Source organism: Etheostoma spectabile, unplaced genomic scaffold (genome assembly GCF_008692095.1).
Source record: "Etheostoma spectabile isolate EspeVRDwgs_2016 unplaced genomic scaffold, UIUC_Espe_1.0 scaffold00007670, whole genome shotgun sequence".
Classification (NCBI taxonomy): domain Eukaryota; kingdom Metazoa; phylum Chordata; class Actinopteri; order Perciformes; family Percidae; genus Etheostoma; species Etheostoma spectabile.
In genome coordinates this window covers 39,511-64,132 of record NW_022603512.1, presented here as the reverse complement: position 1 = coordinate 64,132, position 24,622 = coordinate 39,511, and the positions used below count along the sequence as shown (strand labels likewise).

Genomic DNA, 24,622 nt, shown 5'->3' with positions numbered 1-24,622 from the left:
AGAGCTGGACCTGAGTAACAAACCTGCAGGATTTCAGGAGGGAAAGCTGATCTCTGATGGACTGAAGAGTCCACACTGCACAAGGAGACTCTCAGGTCAGGATTCATTAACTCGTTCAAATGATGACCATTTAAACTCTGACTAACTTAGTTGATAAACAGCTCACGTGTAGTTGTGTCTCTTTCTACGATAAACTTCAGCAGTAGTTACTAATTATATAATTATTATTTTCTAGACCCAGAGGTACTTTCATAAGGTTTTTAATCCATTTTTAATTTGCTTGTTTTGTTGAATAAATTAAATACTGCAGATGATTTTGAAGATTGTTCCAATCTGGACTAAAATGTACCTGGACCACAAACAAAAGAAAGAACCAGCACATGGCTCCACGGTTGACAGAGGGCTTCCTGTGTGTTGTTCTGTGTGTTTGTCCAGTCTGTTCAGGCTGTCTGATCTCAGAGGAGGCTGTTCTTCTCTGGTCTCAGCTCTGAGCTCCAACCCCTCCCATCTGAGAGAGCTGGACTGAGCATACAATCATCCAGGAGACTAGGAGTGAAGCTGCTGTCAGCGGGACTGAAGGATCCTCTCGGGAGACTGGACACTCTCAGGTACACACACTGATCAACATAAAGGAGATATTAGGTAGGAAGTTTTAAAGGAGAACATCCCAGGAACTAAACTAACTCCATTTGTTAATCTTTGATGTAGTTTGGACAAATATCTGTCGTGGTTTTAGAGAACATCCTTTTTCCCCTCTTTCCTGGGATCAAATCAGTTTTTTAACTACACAAAGAGAGGTCCAGGACAGGGTTAGCCTAGCTTAGCACAAGGCGATGTGCTTTTCTGTGTGGATAAAGCATTAATCTCCTCTTTAGTTAGATTAGTTATCTAGAGGTTTAAATGTCTGCTGCTGGTGCTGCATGGCTCATGTTATCGTTTAGAGACGTACTCTGACGTCTGGACCAATTATTTCTCTATAAACTCTAGATTCAAAAATCCCGTCAAAACCTCTTTTCTTGTTCCTTTGGTGCAAATACATGTGTGGTGGTGTGTGGTGTGTGTGTGTGTGTGTGTGTGTGTGTGTGTGTGTGTGTGTGTGTGTGTGAGAGTAAAAGTGATGTACAGTGAGGAAAAGGAGGCAGCAGATTCAGAGAGAATTAAAAATAAAATAATACTTTTTCTCCATTAAGAACAATTAATATTACATACTAATATAATAATACACACTAATATAATACACACTAATAATAATTACTCTGTAACCACCAAGTTCCTGTGAAAGATTAAAAATAACACGTTGTGTTAAACGTTTGTTCATCTGTTCTGTCTCTTGAATGCACTTTATAAATGTGGAGGCAGTTGTAAATACATCCATCTCCACTGAGCCACGCAGAAGCCTGATTGGTTATTAGTAGTATGGGCTATATGATCCTCATTGGTTATATAGTATAGGCTACATGCCCCTGATTGGTTAGTAGTAGGATGGCTATATCCTCCTGATTGGTTATTAGGAGTATAGGCTATATGCTCCTGATGGTTTTATAGTATAGGCTATATGCTCCTGATTGGGTAGTAGAGTATAGGCTATTTCTCCTGATTGGTTATTAGTAGTATAGGCTATATGCTCCTGATTGGTTATTAGTAGTATAGGCTATATGCTCCTGATGGTTTTATTAGTATAGGCTATATGCTCCTGATTGTTTATTAGTAGTATAGGCTATATGCTCCTGATTGGTTATTATTAGTATATAGGCGATATGCTCCTGATTGTTTATTAGTAGATAGGCTATTGCTCCGATTGTTATTAGTAGTATAGGCTATATGCTCCTGATTGGTCCATTAGTAGTATGGGCAATATGCTTTCCTGATTGGTTATTATTAGTATAGGCTATGTGCTCCTGATTGTTATTAGTAGTGTAGCTATACTCTTCTGATTGGTTATTATTGTATAGGCTTATATGCTCCTGATTGGTTATAGTAGTATAGGCTATATGCTCCTGACTGGTTATTAGTAGTATAGGCTATATGCTCCTGATTGGTTATTAGTAGTATAGGCTATATGCTCCTGACTGGTTAATGGGGCCCTGAAGAGTCTTCTGGGTTAAAATGGATTTCCAGGTTGTTGTTCCTGTCTCAGATTTAGATCAAACCTTGTTTACATCAAGAATGTGTCCCAAAACCAAGGCCTGTCAAGTATATTTGTTCAAATCATATGTCTTCATATTTTTACTTTCAAAGCCTGGACATCACAATATCTGGACATTAATATAATTGATGGTATTATTCAGGTTAGAGAGAGAGACAGGTTAGAGAGAGAGAGACAGGTTAGAGAGAGAGAGACAGGTTAGAGAGAGAGAGACAGGTTAGAGAGAGAGACAGGTTAGAGAGAGAGAGACAGGTTAGAGAGAACAGGAAGTAGGATATGAATATAAATGAGTAAATCTCAGCGCTACATTAGATCAGAACCAAGCTGTGTGACAGAGTGATGTAATGCCCCCCCCCCCCCTCCTTTCAGGGTGGAGCCTGCTGGAGTCAGATGGTTGACACCAGGTCTCAGGAAGTGTAAGTGTGTTTTTAATTTCATTCATCAGACTGTGACATCACTCATTCAACCCTGTGATGTCATCACCAAAGAGCTGATTGGTTAATAACTGCAGCTGTGTTGTGTCTCGTTGTCTCCGTCAGATTCCTGTGAACTCACAGTCGACACCAACACGGTGAACAGGAACCTCAACCTGTCTGACAACAACAGGAAGGTGACATGTGTGGAGGAGGATCAGCCATATCCTGGTCATCCAGAGAGGTTTGAGTCCTGGTCTCAGCTGCTGTGTAGAGATGGTCTGACTGGTCGCTGTTACTGGGAGGTCCAGACCAGAGGAGGGGTTTATATATCAGTTAGTTACAGAAGAATCAGGAGGAGAGGAGACAGTAGAGACTGTGGGTTCGGATGTAATGATCAGTCTTGGAGTCTGGTCTGCTCTGATGATGATTACTATGTCTGGCACAATAACAGAGAGACATCCGTCTCCTCCTCGCCTGTCTCTGATAGAGTAGCAGTGTATGTGGACTGTCCTGCTGGCTCTCTGTCCTTCTACACAGTCTCCTCTGACTCACTGATCCACCTCCACACCTTCAACACCTCATTCACTCAGACTGTCTATCCTGGGTTTGGGTTCTGGTCTCCTGGCTCCTCAGTGTCTCTGTGTCCTGTGGAGGACAGAGAGTCTCCTCCTGTCTCTCACTGCTGATCAGCTGAGTCTGGACAGGATCACACCTCCAGGAATATGTCAGCTTATTGTTATGAACCAATGAATGAAATGATTCAGGATGATTGAGCAGATTCCTCGTGACCAATGAGAACTTCTTTAATGTTGATGGATTGAATGGGCCGATTTAAAAGAAAAAGGGTCTTGACATACCGTAAAAAGTTACTCGTAGATATCTCTTTCCTACAAGAACCTCAGCTCCCTTTGCAGGAACATGAATAATGAAAGAGAGACTGGGTCGGGCAGGTAGGGTCGTATCATCCAGTTCAACGGGCAGAGGAGGGGCCTTTGAGAAGTAAAAGTACACTCTGGAAATACTTGGTACTGTCATTGATCCCTCAGGCGTATTGTCTTTATTAATTGGACAATATTCTCAGAACAATGGTCACTCCTAAATTATATTCCCCTAATTATGATGAGAGGTGTCATTATAATACTTATAGGACGTGGTTTCAGTTTCTGTTTTGATCCTGCTCTGGACAAATGGACTAAGACCATTTCCAGGTCAAAAGCAGCCGAGACCCCTCAAACATATATGAAAGATCTGAATCTAACAGACATTTGGAGGCAGATCCCCCTCAGACTCGGGATTCCTCCTTTTACTCATGCCCTCATAAATCCCTCACTAGAACTGATGTGTTCTTATTGTCCTCGCGGCTATTTCATAGAGCATTAGATGCTGAATATTTATCTAGAACTTTATCTGATCCCTCACCATGGACCTTGTTCATTTTGTTCCCAGATAAACCCAAAACCCCCTATAGGGGGCGCCGTGGTCCCCCTCTCCTCCAGAGAGCTGGTTTCTGCCCATTCATAAGGGATCAGATGAAGTTGTTCTGAGAAACAAACTGGGCCTCCGCTCCCAATAGTTTTATTTGATGGGATCCGTTAAAGGCCGGTCTGGGGGGACAGGTAGTCTCCTCTACAAAAGGTCTGAAAGACCAACACACAGGATACTGATACGCTGGAAAAAGATTATCAAAACAAATATCTCTTCAGACACATATCCATCTTTAGTCCAGAAAAACTTCAATATAAAAGATGTTCATTCAATTAAACCCTTAATTTAACCAGGATAAAAAGTCCTTGAGATTAAAAATCTCTTTTACAAGAGTGTCCTGGCAAGGGGCAGCAGCTCGTTTTCAAATAGACAGAGACACTTCCAGGTAGATACATAAACACACTTTCACTCATATTCAACCAACAATGTCATCATAACACAACCTGGGTCCTAAGTCAATTTAAAAACAGGGACATCCAGACTGCCTTTTTGGCAAGGTCCTTTAAAAATATGAGATATGAGACCAACTTCATTCATTCGTTTCATTCTGAAGCTGATTCCATGCAGAGGGGGCTGCAAAATTAATATAGATAGATAGATATACATAATAACAATACAAGCCTTTTTGCCAAAGTCAGTGGGGCTCTAGGGACTGTCAATAAAACCAGATCCTGTGAGACCAGGTGATGTGTCCCTGCAGACCTCGGGAGGATGGAAGTGTTCAGGTAAGGAGGAAGAAGTCCTGATACTGCCTTAAAAAAAGATGCCAGTGCATCCAACGCCCAATGGAGAGGGAGACCCCCCCGACCCGAGAATTGATTGATTGATTGATTGATTATTTATTTTCACTACAAAAACATTAAGACAGTATTATATATTACACAAAAAAGATGTGACGGATGACTGCCGAAAAAAACCCTCCAAGGGGCTTAATAAGTGGCAATCTCCATAAAAACAATAACATTTAACAATTAAAAACAATTTGTTATTATGTAAAAAACTAAAAAAACAAAAACAAAAACAAACCAGCAAACAACAATAAAAAACAAACAAACAAAAAAACAAAATCAAAAAAAAAAAAAAACACTTTAATTGTATGAAACAACTTAAAAATAAATTTAGAACATAAACCCAAATGGAAAATTCAGAGAACTTAGGAGCAATAATTTGACTCTCGGTTTAAAAGTTCTTTAGAAAGCTCAGTGAGTGAGGTGGGGAGACTGTTCCATATCTTTGACCCTCTATACAATACACTAAACTGTGTTTGAGTCGTGCGAGAATAGGGAGGCCTAATAAGACAACTACTACGAGTTGGATACTGATGAATTCATTATTAAAAGTGAAAATATTACAAAGGTGCTGGGAAATAACTTTTTTATAGAGCTATAAACAAATAAAGCAATTTGGAGTTGATTCACTTGATATACAGTAAGAATACTTGCATGAGAAAACAAAGATTCAGAGGGGTGTCTACGATTTACACAAAATATTATTCTTAAAGCTCGCTTCTGAAGACGAAAGATAGATTCCAGTTTAGTTGGGTGGGTGCTAGCCCAAGCAACATTGCAATAATTGATATAAGGATACAACATTGAGTAATACAACATAATCGCAACTTGTCTGTTAATCAAGTGCCGAGTTTTTCCTAGTACACCAACCACTTTAGCTAATTTTGTACTTGTGGCACTAATGTGAGGTTTCCAGGATAAAGAGTCATCTAATGTAATGCCAAGGAAACGAGCAGTTTTAACATTTTTAATGGAGATATCATCAATTTGAATTTTCATTGAAGATTTAACTGTATCTGACTTAATACCGAAAAACATATAACTTGTTTTTTTTATATTGAGAGGACAGTTTGTTAGACTTGAACCAAGTAGATACTTGTCAAGTTCTTCATTAACTACTTTTATTAAAATTTCAGGGCTTTTATGAGAGTAAAACACACTTGTATCATCTGCAAATAAATTTTAGAAAGTTTTCTGAGACATTAGGAAGGTCATTAACAATAATAAAAATAACAAGGGACCCAAATGGAACCCTGTGGTAAGCCACACTGAAGGAAAGGGGGGGGAAGCTGTCCCCATTATAGCTGACAGTTTGAGACCGGTCCTGAAAGATAACTGGTGAACCAGAGTAGGGACTTGTTACGTATAACCATAATGTGAGAGTTTTTTTTTAATAAAATGAAATGATTAACAGTATCAAATGCTTTTGAAAGATCCAGAAAAACACCTACAGCATTTTCTTCCTATCTTTTGCTTTATATATTTCAGTCAAAAATGGACAAGTGCCATGCAAGTAGAGTGTTGTTTCCTAAACCATACTGATGAGCATATAAAATATTATTTTTGTCCAGATGTTGGATTAATCTTGTGTAAACAAGTTTTTTCTAAAACCTTGGACAGGGCTGGTAACACAGAAATTGGTCTATAATTGTTAAAAATTGCAGGGTCATCTTCTTTATAAACTGGTATTTTTGCTATTTCAACTCTACTGGCACATTCCTTGAACCAGTGAAAGATTAAAATATAAAGTAATGGTTTAATGATGTCAGGGTAAATTGCTTTTAATATTTTACTATCAATCATATCAGTCCTGGTGAACAGTCTTTTAAATTGACAATTACATCTCTAATCTCATACAGAGAATACAGCCAACAGTGATGAGTGAGAGATTTTAAGTTTGTGATAAATCTCAAGGCTCCATGAGACACAGAGTCCACCGCATGAAGACACTGGGAGGTTGGATGCATGTATAAAATATCACCGTAGTCCAAGACAGACAGGAATGTTGCATTTACAAGTTGTTTTGTTGCTTCAAATGATGAACAAGACTTTAGCCTAAAGAAAAAACCTAACTTCAATTTCAGTTTTTTAACCAAATCTTGGACATGCCATGTAAAAGACAGTGATTGGTCGATGGTAATACCCAGGGTACTCAGAAAAAAAGATGGAGGCTGTGATCATGAAATTGTAGAAATGCCGTTGACTTGTGTCATGTTTAGTTTGGAGTTCTGTCTCTTTTCACAATAAAAGCATGAAGTTCCTGTGAGAGTTTGTGGTCTTTCTGTTTAACTTTTAAAGTCAGTGAACTCCAGGATGGGGGGGGGCATCGAGTGCTCTCTACTTGTTTGCTGTTCAGGATTTGTTTCTAATTATTTTAGTGTTACTTTTAATAACATCCAGACCATAGACTGTATATATGAATATAATAGTAATATTTACGGTCTATGATCTGAACTCTTTCTTAATGAGATGCTGCGGATGTTTAAAGGTTGATCAGCACAACTACATGGAGGGTGCAGTTGCATTATGGGTAATATAGTTTGGCGATGCATTGTAACTCTAACATTGATTGAACATTGGCTCCATCTACTGGATCATTTGCAGTAATTGCCTTATTGTTTAATAACCTTCATAGATGTGTTTCCATGTAACTTCATGTACTTCTGTGTATATGTACACACTTTATTATATATTGTAATGGGAAAATTACATATAAGCATGATTTCATATATCCTTGTGTATTATTCATCCATTATTTATATGAATCATTACTATGCTTTCCAGTTATCTGACTTCCTTCCATTCATTGTGTGTGTGTCCTCCCTGAAGAAGAGTCCCAGCTGAGACCACCACCATCACACCAGTTGGAGGTCGGGGTCTTAACGTCTGAAGGACCCTTTGTGACGAGCGATGTTTATCGATAAGGGTTCAGGGTCAAGAAGATCTTCTATCTGTACGGGACCACGGCACCAGGTTGTCTTTGGCAGCTGAGATAAATAACCGCTAGAAGCTTGGAGCATGAGGGGACAGAAGTAGAAAGACACGGACACTGGCCAGGGACAGGTAGGGTTGCTGTGGTGTGCCATGCAGAAACCTTGATTGCTAAACCTCTTCCCAAACCCTTCTCTGTGCAGGCTGCTGGTCTCCTTGCCCTCACTGAAGCATGTAGACTGCCAGGCTCATCCCAGACTATCTACACGGACTCCAGGTGGGCTTTTGGAGTAGTGCAGGACTTTGGGGCAGTGTGGAAACACCAAAACCTCCTGAAATATGATGGTACGCCCATGTTGCATCATCCACTGATCAATGACCTGTTGACAGCCATCTTACCTCCATCACAAGTAGGCATATGGAAATGTTCTGCCCCCACTGGTGCAGCTGATGCCGTCTCCAGGGGTAACACGTGCTGACATGGCTGCAACAGCTGCTGCACATCTGCCCCTTCCGGGAGATGAACCTTTAGCTTCCACCACTGATGATGTTCCACTTCCAGGTTCTGGAGCTGCGATGCAAACACACGCTACACCACAGGAAAGACTACAGTGGAAAAGTGCTGGTGCAACTTTAACGGGAGTCTGGCAGGGACAGTTCTACACCTTGTCCTCCACACCATTTTCTTCCCACATTACCTTAAGAACCTTGAGGCTTTGTCCAAAGCTCACAGAGTTAAACTTGTCCTCCTCAGCCATCGCTGCAGTTGAACCAGAATAATCCAGACTCTGATGATTCTGGAGGTGGTTTGGCTGAGATTATCTTCCAGGGCTTTGTCTCATAAATCCACTGAAGAATATTTCTGAAGTTCTTCTCTTGCAGTCGCTGTTCAAACCCCGATCTCTTAGTTTAAGATGTCTGGTCCTGTGCTTCCCTTAGGTCCAGTCCATCCGAGGTCCCCGAAGAACAACCCCCATTTCTTTCTGTCTCTCCTTTTTATATTCTTTTTGTGGCTGAGTTTTCTGGCCAATCCTCTTCTCTTGCTCGCCCCTCTCTCTCTCTCCTCTCTTCCCCTCTTGCTCTGAGTCATGCACCCCCCTCGCTCCCTAATGAGACTTGTCCAGGCCTCTCACAGACCAGCCTGAACTGGCCCCCACTGTCCTCTGTTCCTTCTTCAACCCCTGTACCTAGTAGGACACAGCCGTGGACAGTGCGAAAGGGAAAATAAGCAACAAAATGCCCCCCCAAACAACCTGGTGTGCAACTGGATAACAGATTTGCTCCTCTGCTGCAGGGCGCTGGACAGACATCTGATGACCGGGACTGCGTTTCATCGCCACACAGCAGGGTAAGGACTGAGAGCAATTCAAAAGTAAAAAGCGACAACTGGGCCTCAAACCCTGATTGTGGGTGACTCTGCTGTAAAAGATTAAAAAACAGTAAAAACACCAAAATACTCTGTTTTCCCAAAGACATGGTGTCTGACTTGACCCAAGAAATCCCAGCTATCATGGCAGAACACCCAACTGTGAAGAACATTATTCTGCATATAGGGTCACAACAGTCTGAACTGCAGAAACTGGGACTTTATGGAACTGCTGGACACAGTCAGCCCCCTAAACGCAGATGTGTTTATCAGTGGCCCTATACCGTCAGTCAGAAGAGGAGCTGAGAGATTCAGCCGACTGTTGGCACTAAACAAATGGCTTTCAACTGAATGTACTGTCCATTCTCCTGCAGTTCATTGACAATCTTAACATTTTCTGGAGCGCAGACATTTTTTTAAAGCAAAGGACTTTTCCCTCAACAAGCCAGGAGTAAGCTGTTCACCTCTAATCTGCTTTACTTTCTGCGCTACACATCTGCCAAGGACACAGACAAGACGAATCAAAACAAAAGGAAGACACAACAAAGTGCGGCAGTGATCCAGCACAGCCCCCACCTGTGCAAAGAGACACAAAACCTCCACCTCCCTCTTCACCCGTCCAGCACCCCTCAAACCCCTTTACCAACCCCGAACGCTATGAGGATTCACCCTTCAGCACCCCTCAACCTCTTTACAACCAATAACCCTGTGAGGATTCATCGCTGTCTCTACTGATGTCTCCACACACCTTTTCCCTTTTCCCCCATCAATTATACACCCCTTCCTACCCCCATGGCTCAACCCCGAGCAAAAGCAAAACGCCAAGCACCTCAGCCATGACTTTTTCCAGACAAGCCCGGGCCCTGTGGATTTATTCTTCCTCAGTTATGTTTGTGATAGGTAATAGGAAAATAATGGTGAATAAGCACTTAAATGCAAACTTAGCAAATGTAGCATCCATTCCTCGTCAGCTACAGCCTGTCCCAAAAAATGAAAACATACTAACACTAGCCTTACTAAACGTCAGGTCTTTGGCAGGAAAATCCTTTTTAATCAATGATTTTATTATTAAGCACAATCTAGATTTTATGTTTTTATCTGAAACCTGGTTAGACCATAATAACAGTGCTGCTGGTCTCATCGAGTCAGCTCCCCCTAACTTCAGTTTTAAGAGCGAGAATAGAGTGAATAAGAAAGGAGGTGGAGTCGCTATTTTGTTAAATGACTCATTCCACTGTACGCAAATATGTTATGGAAATTTTGTTTTTGTTTTAATATGTTGCTCTTCAGCTAAAGTCTTCCCCTCAAGCGATGTTTCTAAATATCTACAGGCCACCTAAATATTGTGCAACATTCATTGATGACTTCACTGAACTGCTGTCTATAATCTGTATTAACTTGATTGTGTAATCATTGCGGGTGATTTTAACATTCATGTTGACAGCCCCCAGGACAGGGGGACCAAAGAACTGTGTTTTGTGTTTTTGAGAACTATGGACTGACTCAGCATGTGACAGAGCCCACTCACAATAAGGGACACACTCTGGACTTGATTGTCTCCAAGGGTCTGAACATTTCCAAGGTTGTGGTGACTGACGTTGCTCTCTCTGATCATTCCTGTGTTTCTTTAGCGGCACTATCTCTGTGCCCAAAAGTGTCCAAACAAAGATAATCAGAAAAACGGTATATCACTGAAAACACCAGTGACACATTTATACAGCTTTTCTCCCCCACCCCGCCCTCTCTGGGCTCTCAGTCACTGAGCTGTAGATAATTTCAACTGTAAAATTACAAATGTTATTGATGCCATTGCTCCCGCTAAGGTCAAAGTTGTCTCTGGTAAGAAAAGATCTCCATGGAGAAATGTCCTACTGGTGAGAACAGAAAAAGAGAGTGTAGGAAAGCTGAACGAAGGTGGCGAAAAACAAATCTCCTGGTCCATTATAACACCTATAAAGAGAGACTTCGCATTTATAATTTGGAACTGAGGAATGCAAAAAGGTCCTACTTCTCCGATATTATCTCTAGAAACAATAATAATTCACGTGCTTTGTTTGCTACTGTTGATAGGTTAACAAACCCTCCAGTACCAGTAGCATCTGGACTTAGATTAACAAACCCTCCAGTACCAGTAGCATCTGAACTTTTATCTACCAAGGCCTGCAATGACTTTGCATCCTTCTTCAAAGACAAAATTCAGAAGATTAGACAAACAGTCGGTGCCTCCATATCAAGTTCAGGATATGTGTTGTCACAGTGTTCAAGCAAAACTAGTTCCAATATGACAGAATTTCATATAATCAACCATGAAAACCTGGAGGACATTATACACATCTGAAATCCTCCTCCTGTTGCCTTGATATTCTACCAACGGGTGTTGTTGTGTTTCGACTTGTTTGGCTTCTGATCTTCTACAGATTGTGAACTTGTCTCTTCTGTCAGGAATCTTTCCACAGGCCCTGAAAACTGCAGTAATCAAGCCACTCTTAAAAAAGAACAATCTAGACACATCACTAATGAGCAACTATAGGCCGATATCAAACCTTCCGTTTTTAAGTAAAATCATTGAAAAAGCGGTTTTTCTACAACTTAGCCATTTCCTGTCACTAAACAACAGTTTTGATACCTTTCAGTCGGGTTTCCGACCACACCACAGCACTGAGACGGCTCTCGTCAAAGTTTTTAATGACATCCACCTTAACACAGATAGTGGCAAAATTTCAGTCTTAGTATTACTTGATCTCAGTGCTGCATTTGACACAGTAGACCACGACATATTACTAAACCGATTGGAAAACTGGGTGGGACTTTCTGGCTCAGTACTAAACTGGTTTGAATCCTACCTAAAGAATAGGGATTACTTTGTGTCAATAGGTAATTATGCATCCGAGCATACAAATATGACCTGCGGAGTTCCCCAAGGCTCTATTCTGGGGCCTCTTCTGTTTAACATCTACATGCTACCACTAGCCCAGATTATGGAAAACAACAAAATAAGTTACCATAGTTATGCGGACGACACACAAATTTACATAACCTTATCGCCAGGGGACTATAGTCCAATACAAAAACTGACTAAGTGCATCGAACAAGTTAATGGCTGGATGTGCCAGAACTTTCTGAAATTAAATGAAGGAAAAACTGAGGTGGTTGTTTTTGGAGCAAAAGAGGAACGATTAAAAGTCTGCGCTCAGCTTCAAACAACAATGTTAAAAACAACAGACAAAGCCAGAAATCTTGGTGTAGTCATGGACTCAGACCTGAATTTTAACAGCCACATTAAGACAATTACAAAGTCAGCCTACTATCACCTTAAGAACATATCAAGGGTTAAAGGACTTATGTGTCAACAGGACTTGGAAAAACTGGTCCATGCTTTCATCTTCAGTAGACTTGACTACTGTAACGGGGTCTTTACAGGTCTCCCTAAAAAATCCATCAGACAGCTGCAGCTGATTCAGAACGCTGCTGCTCGAGTCCTCACTAAGACCAAGAGACTGGATCACATCACTCCAGTCCTCACTAAGACCAAGAGACTGGATCACATCCCTCTAGTCCTCACTAAGACCAAGAGACTGGATCACATCACTCCAGTTCTGAAGTCTTTACACTGTCTTCCTGTGTCTCAAAGAATTGATTTCAAAGTACTTTTGCTAGTTTATAAATCACTTAACGGTTTAGGTCCAAAATACATTTCTGATCTGCTACTACACTATGACCCCCCCAGACCTCTCAGGTCATCTGGGACAGGTCTACTTTCTGTCCCCAGAGTCAGAACTAAACAGGGTGAAGCAGCTTTCAGTTTCTATGCTCCTCATATCTGGAATAAACTCCCAGAAACCTGCAGATCCGCTGCTACTCTCAGTTCTTTTAAATCAAGGCTGAAGACCTTTCTTTTTGATGCTGCCTTTCTTTAAATGAATGCTCATTTCTTTAACGAACAGACACGGGTGAGTGACGCACTGTTGGAAAAGTGCACGAAAAATCTGCTGCCAGGGGCCAGATAAAAGCTAAAAGTAAAAATATCATTGATATTTTCCTTCTGTCAGGGACAGAACTGAGTGACATAATTTCCCCAAGCGGGGAACAGTAGATGTGTTTTGAAACAATTAAATTTCTTATGCTGCACTGTAACTTTTATTCTTGTGTTTTATGTGTCTATTTTGGTTTTAACTGTCTATTCATGCGTTTTATATGCTTATGATTTTTAACTGTTTTTACTTGTGTTTTATCTGTTTAACTGATGTTGTGTAAAGCACTTTGAATTGCCCTGTTGCTGAAATGTGCTCTACAGATAAAGCTGCCTTGCCTTGCCTTGTACACTTACTTCTCTATCTTTCATAAGAAAAATCACACTTTTAGTTGATTACATTAAATTGCTACTTGGTATCCATGACATTCATTACTTCTACACATCAGTTCCATAATCATCTGAATAATAATAATAGTTTCTATTGGGTAATATAAAGGTTTCATTCTTTTGTTATTTAGCTGCTAAATAGACCATTGTTTGCACATCTGTCCCTGGAGACATGGGGGTCAGAGCGTTGGGATCTCAGGTTATTTGACAGACTGGAGATGGATGTCAGATATCTGCTGGTAGTTTCATGCCACCTCTCTCTGGTGATGCAGATTGTACGGTGGCCCAGACGGGTCAAGAGAAATGCAAAAGCCACAACACAAATATAAGGAAATGAGAAACAAGAGAAGTGAGCGTGCACATCTGTGTCGACCCGGCTGGACCACTGGAGGTCTTAGTTTCTAGACTGTTGTTCCTCCATCAGTTAATAATCAACCTGTTGTTGTGCTTCTTCTTCTTCTCATTATTATTATTCTTCTTCTTCCTGCACTGTCCAGCAGGTTGGACTCTGTGGAGGTCTGCCAGTGTCTGGGCCACTCTAGGTTTTAGTTTGCTGTCTTGATTTTCTAGACTGTTGTTCCTCCATCATTTAATAATGAACCTTAAAGCTCTTATTGTGAAAGTGCTTCCTGCCAGGTGGGGCTGTGACTCATCAGGAAATAACTCACCTGAGTTGTTGACAGTCCAGTGAGGCTGAGACGCAGTTCTTTCTCTCGCAGTGGAGCTCCAGATGAAGGGTTAGGAGGTAAGATCCACTCTCATTTTAATGGAGGGGGGGTTAGGAGGTAAGATACACTCTCATTTTAATGGGGGGGGGGTGTAACCATAACTGTGTGACGCAGTTATTTCTCTCCCTTGAACTCGTCTGTTCGGAACAACACGAGTTTCAGAGAGAGGTTCACAAACAGCTTCATTAGAATGGGGGGAGGTGTGTGTGTGTGTGTGTGTGTGTGTGTGTGTGTGTGTGTGTGTGTGTGTGTGTGTGTGTGTGTGTGTGTGTGTGTTGAAAGTCCTTGGTGTTGCATTCAGGCTGAGTTAGAAGATGGGGCTGCTCTCAGAGATCAAACCGTCGTCTCCACCAGCGTGAAGTCAGACCCAACAGGACTCTACTGTTTCCTCTGGAGCCTTTCAGAATAAAATGCCTCTGTTACTGTTGTAGTGCTGTGTGGAGGAGGAGGCCCAGGACAGGAAGCTGAGACTGAGTCTTAATGGAGTCTTGTCTCCATTAGAGGACAGAAAGATTAAGTGGATATGACACATGCCTTTGGTGTGGGAGATCAGGGTTTGATTCCCACTGCCATACATCAGCCAATGTGTCCCTGAGCAGGACCTGTAACCCTAGTGTCTCCAGAGGCGTGGGACCTCTGCCATGTCTCTCAGTTGTAAGTGTCTCTGGATGAAAGCGTCCGCTGAAGGACATGTAATGTAACGTAATAATGAAGGACAGAAATCATCCAGCCACCAGCTTCCCTCTTTATTATCTGCTGGATAGCTTCTAGTTTCTGGAGATCTTCCTCTCTTTCTAACAGGACCCATCAGAGACCAGACCCTGCTGAACCTGGGCCCAGCTGGGTGTCCATGAAGAGCCCCCGGTCCACGGGGACACCACCACTTTAAAAACAAGGAGACCTGGAATGGACAGGCCAATTAAAATGGAGGAGGAGAGAAGGAAGAGGCAAAGACAGAAGGACGGGGAGGAACAGATCGAAAGACGAAGACAGAAGTGAGTTCTCCAACAACTAGGAGTCATGTTGTCTCATGGGGGGGGGGTCTTCTTGTAGAGGGTCTCTGGGTTTCCAGACCACTGTAGCCTGTCGTCCAGGTGCACTCTCCACACTCCAGCCGGTCCTTCCTGAGACTTCCTGAGAGCTTAGCCCCGCCCACGATGACTGTGATTGGTCTAAAGAGATGCTGATAAATAGGGATGGGCATTCGATTACATTTTCTTAGTCGATCGTCGGAATTAATGATTGACTAGTGATTAATCAAGACTACTTTTATATTAAAAATCATCATTTATTTAACTTTTTGTAAATTAAAAATGAAATGAAAATACATGAATACAGCGTGTTTTTCATCAATAAGATCTTCATTATAAGCCCCTGGGTCGTAAAATGTCTAAATGCAGTGAAATTTAGTTCTTTTCTTCAAGACTCACACAACGCAGCCTGCATTAGTTTAAAAAATAAGAAATTAACGTGATCGACAAAATTCTTAATGATCAATTATCAATGGTTGGTTAATCATGCCCATCCCTACTGATGAACCAGAGCTCCTTGTTGTCCCATCCAGGAATGCTGTGAGGACTAGCCAGACCTTCCTCTGCACAGCTGTGGAGGAGGAAGGTCTGGCTCTAAGAGACTACTGAACATGACCCTCAATACATGTGTTTTTCTAACAGGACCCATCAGAGACCAGACCATCCTGATCCTGATCCTGATCCTGAACCCAGCTGTGTGTCGATTGAGAGCGATCGGTCAAAGGATGAACGCTTTGACTTTAAAGGAGATCAACCCTCTGCTGGATCGAGGTCAGCTGTTAATAATATTATAATATTGCTGAGTCATGCTTTAACTTTTATGTCCCCAGAGAAGTTTTTGGAGTTTATTCTCAGCATCTTTCTTCTTCACATATATTTATATTCTCCATCTGAAAGCTGTCCAGTTAAACCAGTCTTCATCTCTTGCCTTTAGGCAAATACTGGATCTGGTCTGGTCCTGTATAGTCTCTGGTGTTTCAGCTTTTGAACCCAGTTTTTTGTATTGTTCATTGAACTTCTTTGTGTTAGTCTTGTTTTAGTTGCTGCTTGTATCTGCAGCAGTTTTTGTGTCTGAATACTAAAAAGTGAATTTCCATTCCTGTTGGTCTTACTCTCTGTGTAACAGGATCCATCAGAGACCAGACTCTGCTGAACCTGGACCCAGCTGTGTGTCCTTCAAGAGTGACTGGTCACATCAAGGCCTCATTGACTTTAAAGGTCAACAACCCTCTGCTGGAAAGAGGTCAGCTGTTAATAATATTATAATATCATAATATTGCTGAGTCATGTTTCAACCAAAATCTGAGTTTATTTTCAGCATCTCTCTGTCATCAGCAACTCTTTCACTGTGCAATTAACTAATAATAATCTACATACTTACATACCTGGACACTCTACCTGGAAACGGTTCTTAACCGATCAATTATTCTAAAGTGTTTTTTTTTCATGGCTAAAGGTTTACTGTTATTTTTATACTGTTTTCTCTATACTGTAAATTCTATCTTTCTTCTGCGCATATATTTATATTCTCACATCTGAAAGCTGTCCAGTGAGACCGGTCTTCAACTGTAGATCTCAGTTTGATATTGGACCTGGTCTGGACCAATTCAGATATGTGTGTCTCAAAGTGCTTCTTCCAGGGTAACTTTATGTGCACCCCCTTCCTCCCAGCAACCTTAGTAAATGTCTGTGTCACCTGGGTCAGGACAAGAGTCATCTAAGCTCTTCTCCCCGCTCCTAACACTTTAAGTCATAGGACCTTTACCTTGTGTGTGTCTCTGTGTGGACAGACATGATGGGAGCTAATTCTTCCTGATTCCTCCACAGACTGGACCAGGAGAACTCAGAGGGTCCCAGTGGTCAGCCTGCCCAGCAGCATCAAACCCACCTGGACTCCATCTTTATGGTCTGTACATGTACAACAACTACTTTTACATCTATTCTGTTCCCAATCATCTCCATGCTGACCTGTTCAGACCAGAGGGTCCTCAGTCTGTCCATCATGGATCTGGTCTGCTTCCATGATTTCAGTCTGATTGTCATTCATATAATCTTCTGTTCCAGCTGCTGGAGGACGACATCGTCACTTTTGTGAAGAACGAGCTGAAGAAGATCCAGAAGCTTCTGAGACCAGATTACCCAGAATGCCAGAGAGTCAGAGGGAGGGTGAGGATGAAGAGCAGAGGAGGAGCAGAGAGGCGTTTCTGAAGATCACACTGCACTTCCTGAGGAGAATGAAGCAGGACGAGCTGGCTGACCGTCTGCAGAGCAGTAAGAGGATTTCTCTAAAGATTTAACTTGCTGGACTAATGGGACGTTTACTAATGTCTCCAGAGAAGGGTCAGAGTATGTTCCTGTTTCTTTATAAATCACCTACTGATCTTCTTTGTTCTGTGTTCATTCAGGAAGTCCAGCAGAAGTTTCTAAGCATAAACTCAAATCTAAGCTAGACAGGAAGTTCCAGCGTGTGTTTGAGGGGATTGCTAAAGCAGGTAACCAAACAGTTCTGGATCAGATGTTCACAGAGATCTACCTCATGAAGGGAGGGGCTGCAGGGGTCAATGATGAACATGAGGTCAGACAGATTGAAACAGCATCCAGGAAACCAGACAGACCAGAAACAATAATCAGACAAGAAGACATCTTTAAAACCCCACCTGGAAGAGATGAACCAATCAGAGCAGTGATGACAAGGGAGTGGCTGGCATCGGGAAAACAGTCTTAACACAGAAGTTCACTCTGGACTGGGCTGAAGGCAAAGCCAACCAGGACATCCAGTTCACATTCCCCTTCACCTTCAGAGAGCTGAATGTGCTGAAAGAGAGAAAGTTCAGCTTGGTGGAACTTGTTGATTACTTCTTTAGTGAAACCAAAGAAGCAGGAATCTGCCGGTTTGAAGAGTTCCCAGTGGTCTTCATCTTTGACGGTCTGGATGAGTGTCGACTTCCTCTGGACTTCCTCAACACTAAGATCCTGACTGATGTTACAGAGACCACCTCAGTGGGTGTGCTGCTGACAAACCTCATCAGGGGGGATCTGCTTCCCTCTGCTCGCCTCTGGATAACCACACGACCCGCAGCAGCCAATCAGATCCCCCCTGGGTGTGTTGACATGGTGACAGAGGTCAGAGGGTTTAATGATGCCCAGAAGGAGGAGTACTTCAGGAAGAGATTCAGAGATGAGGAGCAGGCCAGCAGAATCATCTCCCACATCAAGACCTCACAAAGCCTCCACATCATGTGCCACATCCCAGTCTTCTGCTGGATCACTGCTACAGTTCTGGAGGACATGTTGAAAACCAGAGAGAGAAGGGAGCTGCCCAAGACCCTGACTGAGATGTACATCCACTTCCTGGTGGTTCAGTCCAAAGTGAAGAACATCAAGTATGATGGAGGAGCTGAGACGGATCCAACCTGGAGTCCAGAGAGCAGGAAGATGATGGAGTCTCTGGGAAAACTGGCTTTCGAGCAGCTGCAGAAAGGCAACCTGATCTTCTATGAATCAGACCTGACAGAGTGTGGCATCGATATCACAGCAGCCTCAGTGGTCTCAGGAGTGTTCACACAGATCTTTAAAGAGGAGAGAGGACTGTACCAGGACAAGGTGTTCTGCTTCGTCCATCTGAGTGTCCAGGAGTTTCTGGCTGCTCTTCATGTCCATCTGACCTTGACCAACTCTGGAGTCAACCTGCTGGCAGAAGAACAAACATCATCAACAGAGTTCTACCAGAGTGCTGTGGACAAGGCCTTACAGAGTCCAAATGGACACCTGGACTTGTTCCTCCGCTTCCTCCTGGGTCTTTCTCTGCAGACCAATCAGAATCTCCTACGAGGTCTGCTGACACAGACAGGAAGTAGATCAAAGACGAATCAGGAAACAGTAAAGTACATCAAGAAGAAGATGGATGAGGATCTGTCTGCAGAGAGAAGCATCAATCTGTTCCACTGTCTGAATGAACTGAATGATCGTTCTCTAGTGGAGCAGATCCAGCGGTTCCTAAGATCAGGACGTCTCTCCGCACATAATCTGTCTCCTGCTCAGTGGTCAGCTCTGGTCTTCATCTTACTGTCATCAGAAGAAGATCTGGACGTGTTTGACCTGAAGAAATACTCTGCTTCAGAGGAGGCTCTTCTGAGGATGCTGCCAGTTGTCAAAGCCTCCAAGAAAGCTCTGTATGTGGGATTTATTCATCAATAAATACTCTGCTATCTTTTAATAACAGGAGTTAATAATAAATAACTTCCTGTTGTCTCTCCAGGCTGAGTGGCTGTAACCTGTCAGAGAGAAGCTGGGAAGCTCTGTCCTCAGTTCTCAGCTCCCAGTCCTCTAGTCTGAGAGAGCTGGACCTGAGTAACAACAACCTGCAGGATTCAGGAGGGAAGCTGATCTCTGATGGACTGAAGAGTCCACACTGCACTCTGGAGACTCTCAGGTCAGACCAACTTACTGATTGTCTTTAATTTGAGATATTTTTTAAAACTTTAAGCTTCCTTTTATTTAAACAGCCCTTCTCATGTCAGGACTAATTTCAGAGAATCTTTGAATGATTCCTAAGTATTTTGTTTTTATTTATAATCATACGCCATAAAGCATGCAATATGAACTGTGGCTGGGATCTAGAAATTCTTGTTTTATATCATATGACGTTGATACCTGGTTCATTCTTGAGTAGTGATATACAACTTGTTTAGAATATCAGAATTTAAACTGAAAAGGATTTAATCTAAATACACAAAATGTCCAGACTCAAACATTTAAACACATGTTATCTGTCTTGTTTCCTGTTGTCTCTCCAGGTTGAGTGGCTGTAACCTGTCAGAGAGAAGCTGTGAAGCTCTGTCCTCAGTTCTCAGCTCCCAGTCCTCTAGTCTGAGAGAGCTGGACCTGAGTAACAACAACCTGCAGGATTCAGGAGGGAAGCTGATCTCTGATGGACTGAAGAGTCCACACTGCACACTGGAGACTCTCAGGTCAGACCAACAACAATAATCTTTGAAAACACAGAATTGAAAAATACTTTGGAAATATATAAGAAAAGTGAATGTTTATGAAGTATTTTATTCTGATTTCGAATCACTTCGTAAATAATGAATGATTTATTAACCCATTCAACTGTTGACCATTTAAACTCTGACTAACTTTAGTTGATAAACAGCTGACTTGTAGCTTTGTGTCTCTTTATATGATAAACTTCAGCAATAGTTATTAATCATATAATTATTATTTTGTAGAACCAAAGGTACTTTCATAAGGATTTGTAATCCATTTTAACAGGCTTTTGTTGTTAAATAATTAAATACCGAAGATAATTTTAAAGATTATTCTAAATCTGGACTAAAATGAACCTGGACAACAAACAAAGAAAGAACTAGCACATGGCTCCACGTGTTGACAGAGGCTTCCTGTGTGTTGTTCTGTGTGTTTCCAGTCTGTCAGGCTGTCTGATCTCAGAGGAAGGCTGTTCTTCTCTGGTCTCAGCTCTGAGCTCCAACCCCTCCCATCTGAGAGAGCTGGACCTGCGCTACAATCATCCAGGAGACTCAGGAGTGAAGCTGCTGTCAGCGGGACTGAAGGATCCTCTCTGGAGACTGGACACTCTCAGGTACACACACTGATCAACATAAAGGAGATATTAGTGGAGGAAGGTTTAAAGGAGAACATCTCCAGGAACTAAAATCATAACTCCCTTTTTAATAGTTGATTTAAGTTTGACAGATATCTGTCTGTGGTTTTAGGAAACATCCTTTTTCCATCTAACCTGGGATCAAATCAGTTTTAACTACACAAAGAGAGGTCCAGGACAGGGTTAGCCTAGCTTAGCACAAGGCGATGTGCTTTTCTGTGTGGATGAAGCTTAATCTCCTCTTTAGGCAGACTAGTTATCTAGAGGTTTAAATGTCAGCTGCCGGTGCTGCATGGCTCATGTTATCGTTTAGAGACGTACTCTGACGTCTGGACCAATTATTTCTCTAAGTTCCTCTTGTGCTGGGAGAGTACGACTCAGATCAAAAAGTCACTCCAAACACTCTTTCCTGGTTCCTGCAGTGCAAAAAAAGTGTGTTTGTGTGTTTGTGGTGTTTGTGTTTTGTGTGTGTGTGTGTGTGTTTGTGTTGTGTTGTGTGTTGTGTGTGTGTGTGGTGTGTGTGTGTGTGTGTTGTTGTGTGAGGAGAGAGAGAGAAATGATGTACATGCAGAAGAGGAGGCTGCAGATTCATTGAGAGGTAGAGAGGGATCAGGAGGAGGAAGATGAGGAGGCCAGTTGTAAGGCACATTTGTTGAAATAAAATAATAAGAATATATAGTATCAACATAAAATGTAGATATAGTTTATTGCAAAACATAACCTCGATCTTGACTTTTTCTCCGTACACACTAATATAATATACACACTAACATAATAATGCGCACAAATTGCCTGCTTCATGGCTGGTGATTATTTCCCATTTTGCATATTAGAAATAATCTCTTGTTTAAGTGATGGCTCCCTAGCTTTCTGCTTATGTCACTGTTGCAGTCTAAAGGTTTCTGATTGGCTACATATGAAACATGTAATAATTAAGTTCTGTGAAAGATTAATTATAAAAAGTTTTGTTAAACGTTTGACATCTGTTCTGTCTCTTAATGCATTTCATAAATGTGGAGGCTGTGTAAATACATCCATCTCCACTGAGCCATGCAGAAGCCTGATTGGTTTATTAGTAGTATAGGCTATATCTCCTGATTGGTTTTAGTAGTATAGGCTATATGCTCCTGATTGGTTAAGTAGTATAGGCTATATGCTCCTGATGGTTTTATAGTATAGCTAAATGCTCCTGATGGTTATTAGTAGTATAGGCTATATGCTCCTGATTGGTTATTAGTAGTATAGGCTAAATGCTCCTGATTGGTTATTAGTAGTATAGGCTATATGCTCCTGATTGGTTATTAGTATATAGCTATATGCTTTGAGTGGTCATTGTAGTATAGGCTTATGCTCCTGATGGTATTAGTAGTATAGGCTATATGCTCCTGATTGTTATTAGTAGTATAGGCTATATGCTCCTGATGATAGAGACTGGGGGGGGGGGGGGGGTTGTTGCCAGGGGACAAGAAATTGTGAATCGGGCCCTGAAGAATCTTCTGGTTAAAATAGATTTCCAGGTTGTGGTTCCTTTCTCAGAATTAGATCAAACCTTGTTTACATCAAGAATGTGTCCCAAAACCAAGGCCTGTCAAATATTTCTGTTCAAATCGTATGTCTTCATATTTTCAGTTTCACAGCCTGGAATACCGTTATTGGACATTAATATAATGGAAGGTATTATTCAGGTTAGAGAGAGACAGGTTAGAGAGAGACAGGAACTAGGAATGAATAAAATGAGTGAATCTCAGCGCTACATTAGATCAGAACCAAGCTGTGTGAGAGAGTGATGTAATGCCCCCCCCCCCCCCCCCCCCCCCCCTCTTTTCAGGGTGGAGCCTGCTGGAGTCAGATGGTTGACACCAGGTCTGAGGAAGTGTAAGTGTGTTTTTAATTTCATTCATCAGACTGTGACATCACTCATTCAACCCTGTGATGTCATCACCAAAGAGCTGATTGGTTAATAACTGCAGCTGTGTTGTGTCTCCTTCTCTTCGTCAGATTCCTGTGAACTCACAGTCGACACCAACACGGTGAACAGGAAACTCAAACTGTCTGACAACAACAGGAAGGTGACACGGGGGGAGGAGGATCAGCCATATCCTGGTCATCCAGAGAGGTTTGAGTCCTATCCTCAGCTGCTGTGTAGAGATGGTCTGACTGGTCGCTGTTACTGGGAGGTCCAGACCAGAAGAAGGGTTTATATATCAGTGAGTTACAGAGGAATCAGGAGGAGAGGAGACAGTGTTGACTGTGGGTTTGGACATAATGATCATTCCTGGAGTCTGATCTGCTCTGATGGTGGGTACTCTGTCTGTCACAATTACATAAGAACACCCATCTCCTCCTCCCGTGTCTCTGGTAGAGTAGCAGTGTATGTGGACTGTCCTGCTGGCTCTCTGTCCTTCTACACAGTCTCCTCTGACTCACTGATCCACCTCCACACCTTCAACACCTCATCCACTCAGACTCTCTATCCTGGGTTTAGGTTCTGGTCTCCTGGCTCCTCAGTGTCTCTTTGTCCTTTGGAGGACGGAGAGTCTCCTCCTGTCTCTCACTGCTGATCAGCTGAGTCTGGACAGGATCCCCCTTCCAGGAATATGTAAGCTTATTGTTATGAACCAATGAATGAAATGATTCAGGATGATTGACCAGATTCTCCGTGACCAATGAGAACTTCTTCCACTTCTGGTCCTTTAAAGGTCCAGTGTGTAGCGTGTGGAGTTGTTCATTATCTTTTCATCAATATTTACCGGGGTTAGCAACCAAACAAGGCTCATTGACTTAGCTATGGTGTCATCAGCTCTTGGTACGAGTGTCTGTTTGGCACTTATTGGGATCCAGACCTTCTCAGGCTGGGACTCTACAAGTTCCTTTAATGGCAAAGGCTAAAGAAATACTTTTATGTTGCTTGGAAGAAAGAGGAATATCTGAGTGCATTTCCAAATCTGGGTACCAGTTTTAACCTAGACATGTGTGCCACCTGTATGGCCAGTCATCTGCCGAAACTTTAAACGATGCAGGACACGAAGCATCCTGCATGGCGTCGTCAGCTTTGCCAGAACTATCCACGCCCCCGACAAGTGACGCCCTTTACCAACACTACACAAGGGCAAACTACCAAGCAGCCATCATGAGACATTCTCTGAAAGGTATAATGTGTGTCCCTTCACCCGTTGGCAATGGATGGCACCTCGAGGATGGTGAGTTAACAGAGACCTGGAGGACTAGACCTCCTGTCCCTGAAAGGATGCTGCAGGCAGTCCTCTGCAGTTGCAAGCATAGCAGATGTGAGACAGGAAGATGTCCCTGTATGTCTGCAAGACTGTTGTGTTGATTTATGTCGTTGCAAAATTGTGCAAATGTTTGACAGGAAACAGAGGAAAGACCTTCATGGGATGAAGGCTCTGATAGTGATAGGGATGATACAGATAAGTAAATATGTGCTGTGTTATAATCTAAGTTGATTTTGAGCTGTAAAGAATCTATTTTAGAATTGTTGTTTTTGCAGCATTCAACATTCGGGGGACAGGGTAGCATTTAGAGTCATTTCAGCCAACTTGGTATATAAGTGTGCTTATATTTTATCTTTCTGTGATTACAGAGTACCTACTGAAAACTTTGACGTATAAAATATCACTGCTGAATTTATGTTTATGTTTAATTTAAGTTGGTGCCAGTTCGTGAAGTTGAAGCATTTTTTAGAAAAGGGTCAAATTTCATGGTCTACATTTCACACTTGAGTTCATAA

The 24,622-nt window shown here is 42.1% G+C and overlaps 3 protein-coding genes across 3 annotated transcripts in view; all 3 read left to right on the top strand.

Moving 5' to 3' along the window:
• Nucleotides 1-513: 513 nt before the first annotated feature.
• On the top strand, nt 514-23,847 carry LOC116678673 (stonustoxin subunit alpha-like; the record flags this gene model as incomplete). The annotated part of the gene is made up of 4 exons (XM_032508442.1): nt 514-608; nt 2,516-2,562; nt 2,686-3,266; nt 23,454-23,847. Coding segments are annotated over 3 exons (705 nt in total), but the record flags the coding sequence as incomplete, so codon positions are not given.
• Nucleotides 15,130-24,622, top strand: part of LOC116678675 (protein NLRC3) — a 37,371-nt gene continuing 27,878 nt past the window's right edge. Inside the window, exon 1 of the mRNA XM_032508444.1 lies at nt 15,130-15,215. Within this exon, the coding sequence (XP_032364335.1) occupies nt 15,145-15,215 (71 nt within the window). The 5' untranslated portion in view covers nt 15,130-15,144. The remainder of the gene's footprint in view (nt 15,216-24,622) is intronic.
• LOC116678674 (neoverrucotoxin subunit alpha-like) lies at nt 20,612-23,473 on the top strand. The gene is made up of 3 exons (XM_032508443.1): nt 20,612-20,853; nt 22,703-22,749; nt 22,873-23,473. Exons 1-3 carry the CDS (start codon nt 20,627-20,629, stop codon nt 23,433-23,435), a joined length of 837 nt encoding a protein of 278 aa, XP_032364334.1. The 5' UTR covers nt 20,612-20,626; the 3' UTR covers nt 23,436-23,473.

What these genes read in the sequence shown, in the direction of transcription:
- LOC116678674 (XM_032508443.1), top strand. Translation starts at nt 20,627, where the DNA reads ATGGCTCCACGTGTTGACAGAGGCTTCCTGTGTGTTGTTCTGTGTGTT. An exon ending in TGGAGACTGGACACTCTCAG is followed by an intron (nt 20,854 to 22,702) that starts GTACACACACTG and finishes CCCTCTTTTCAG; the next exon opens with GGTGGAGCCTGCTGGAGTCA. An exon ending in GACACCAGGTCTGAGGAAGT is followed by an intron (nt 22,750 to 22,872) that starts GTAAGTGTGTTT and finishes TCTCTTCGTCAG; the next exon opens with ATTCCTGTGAACTCACAGTC.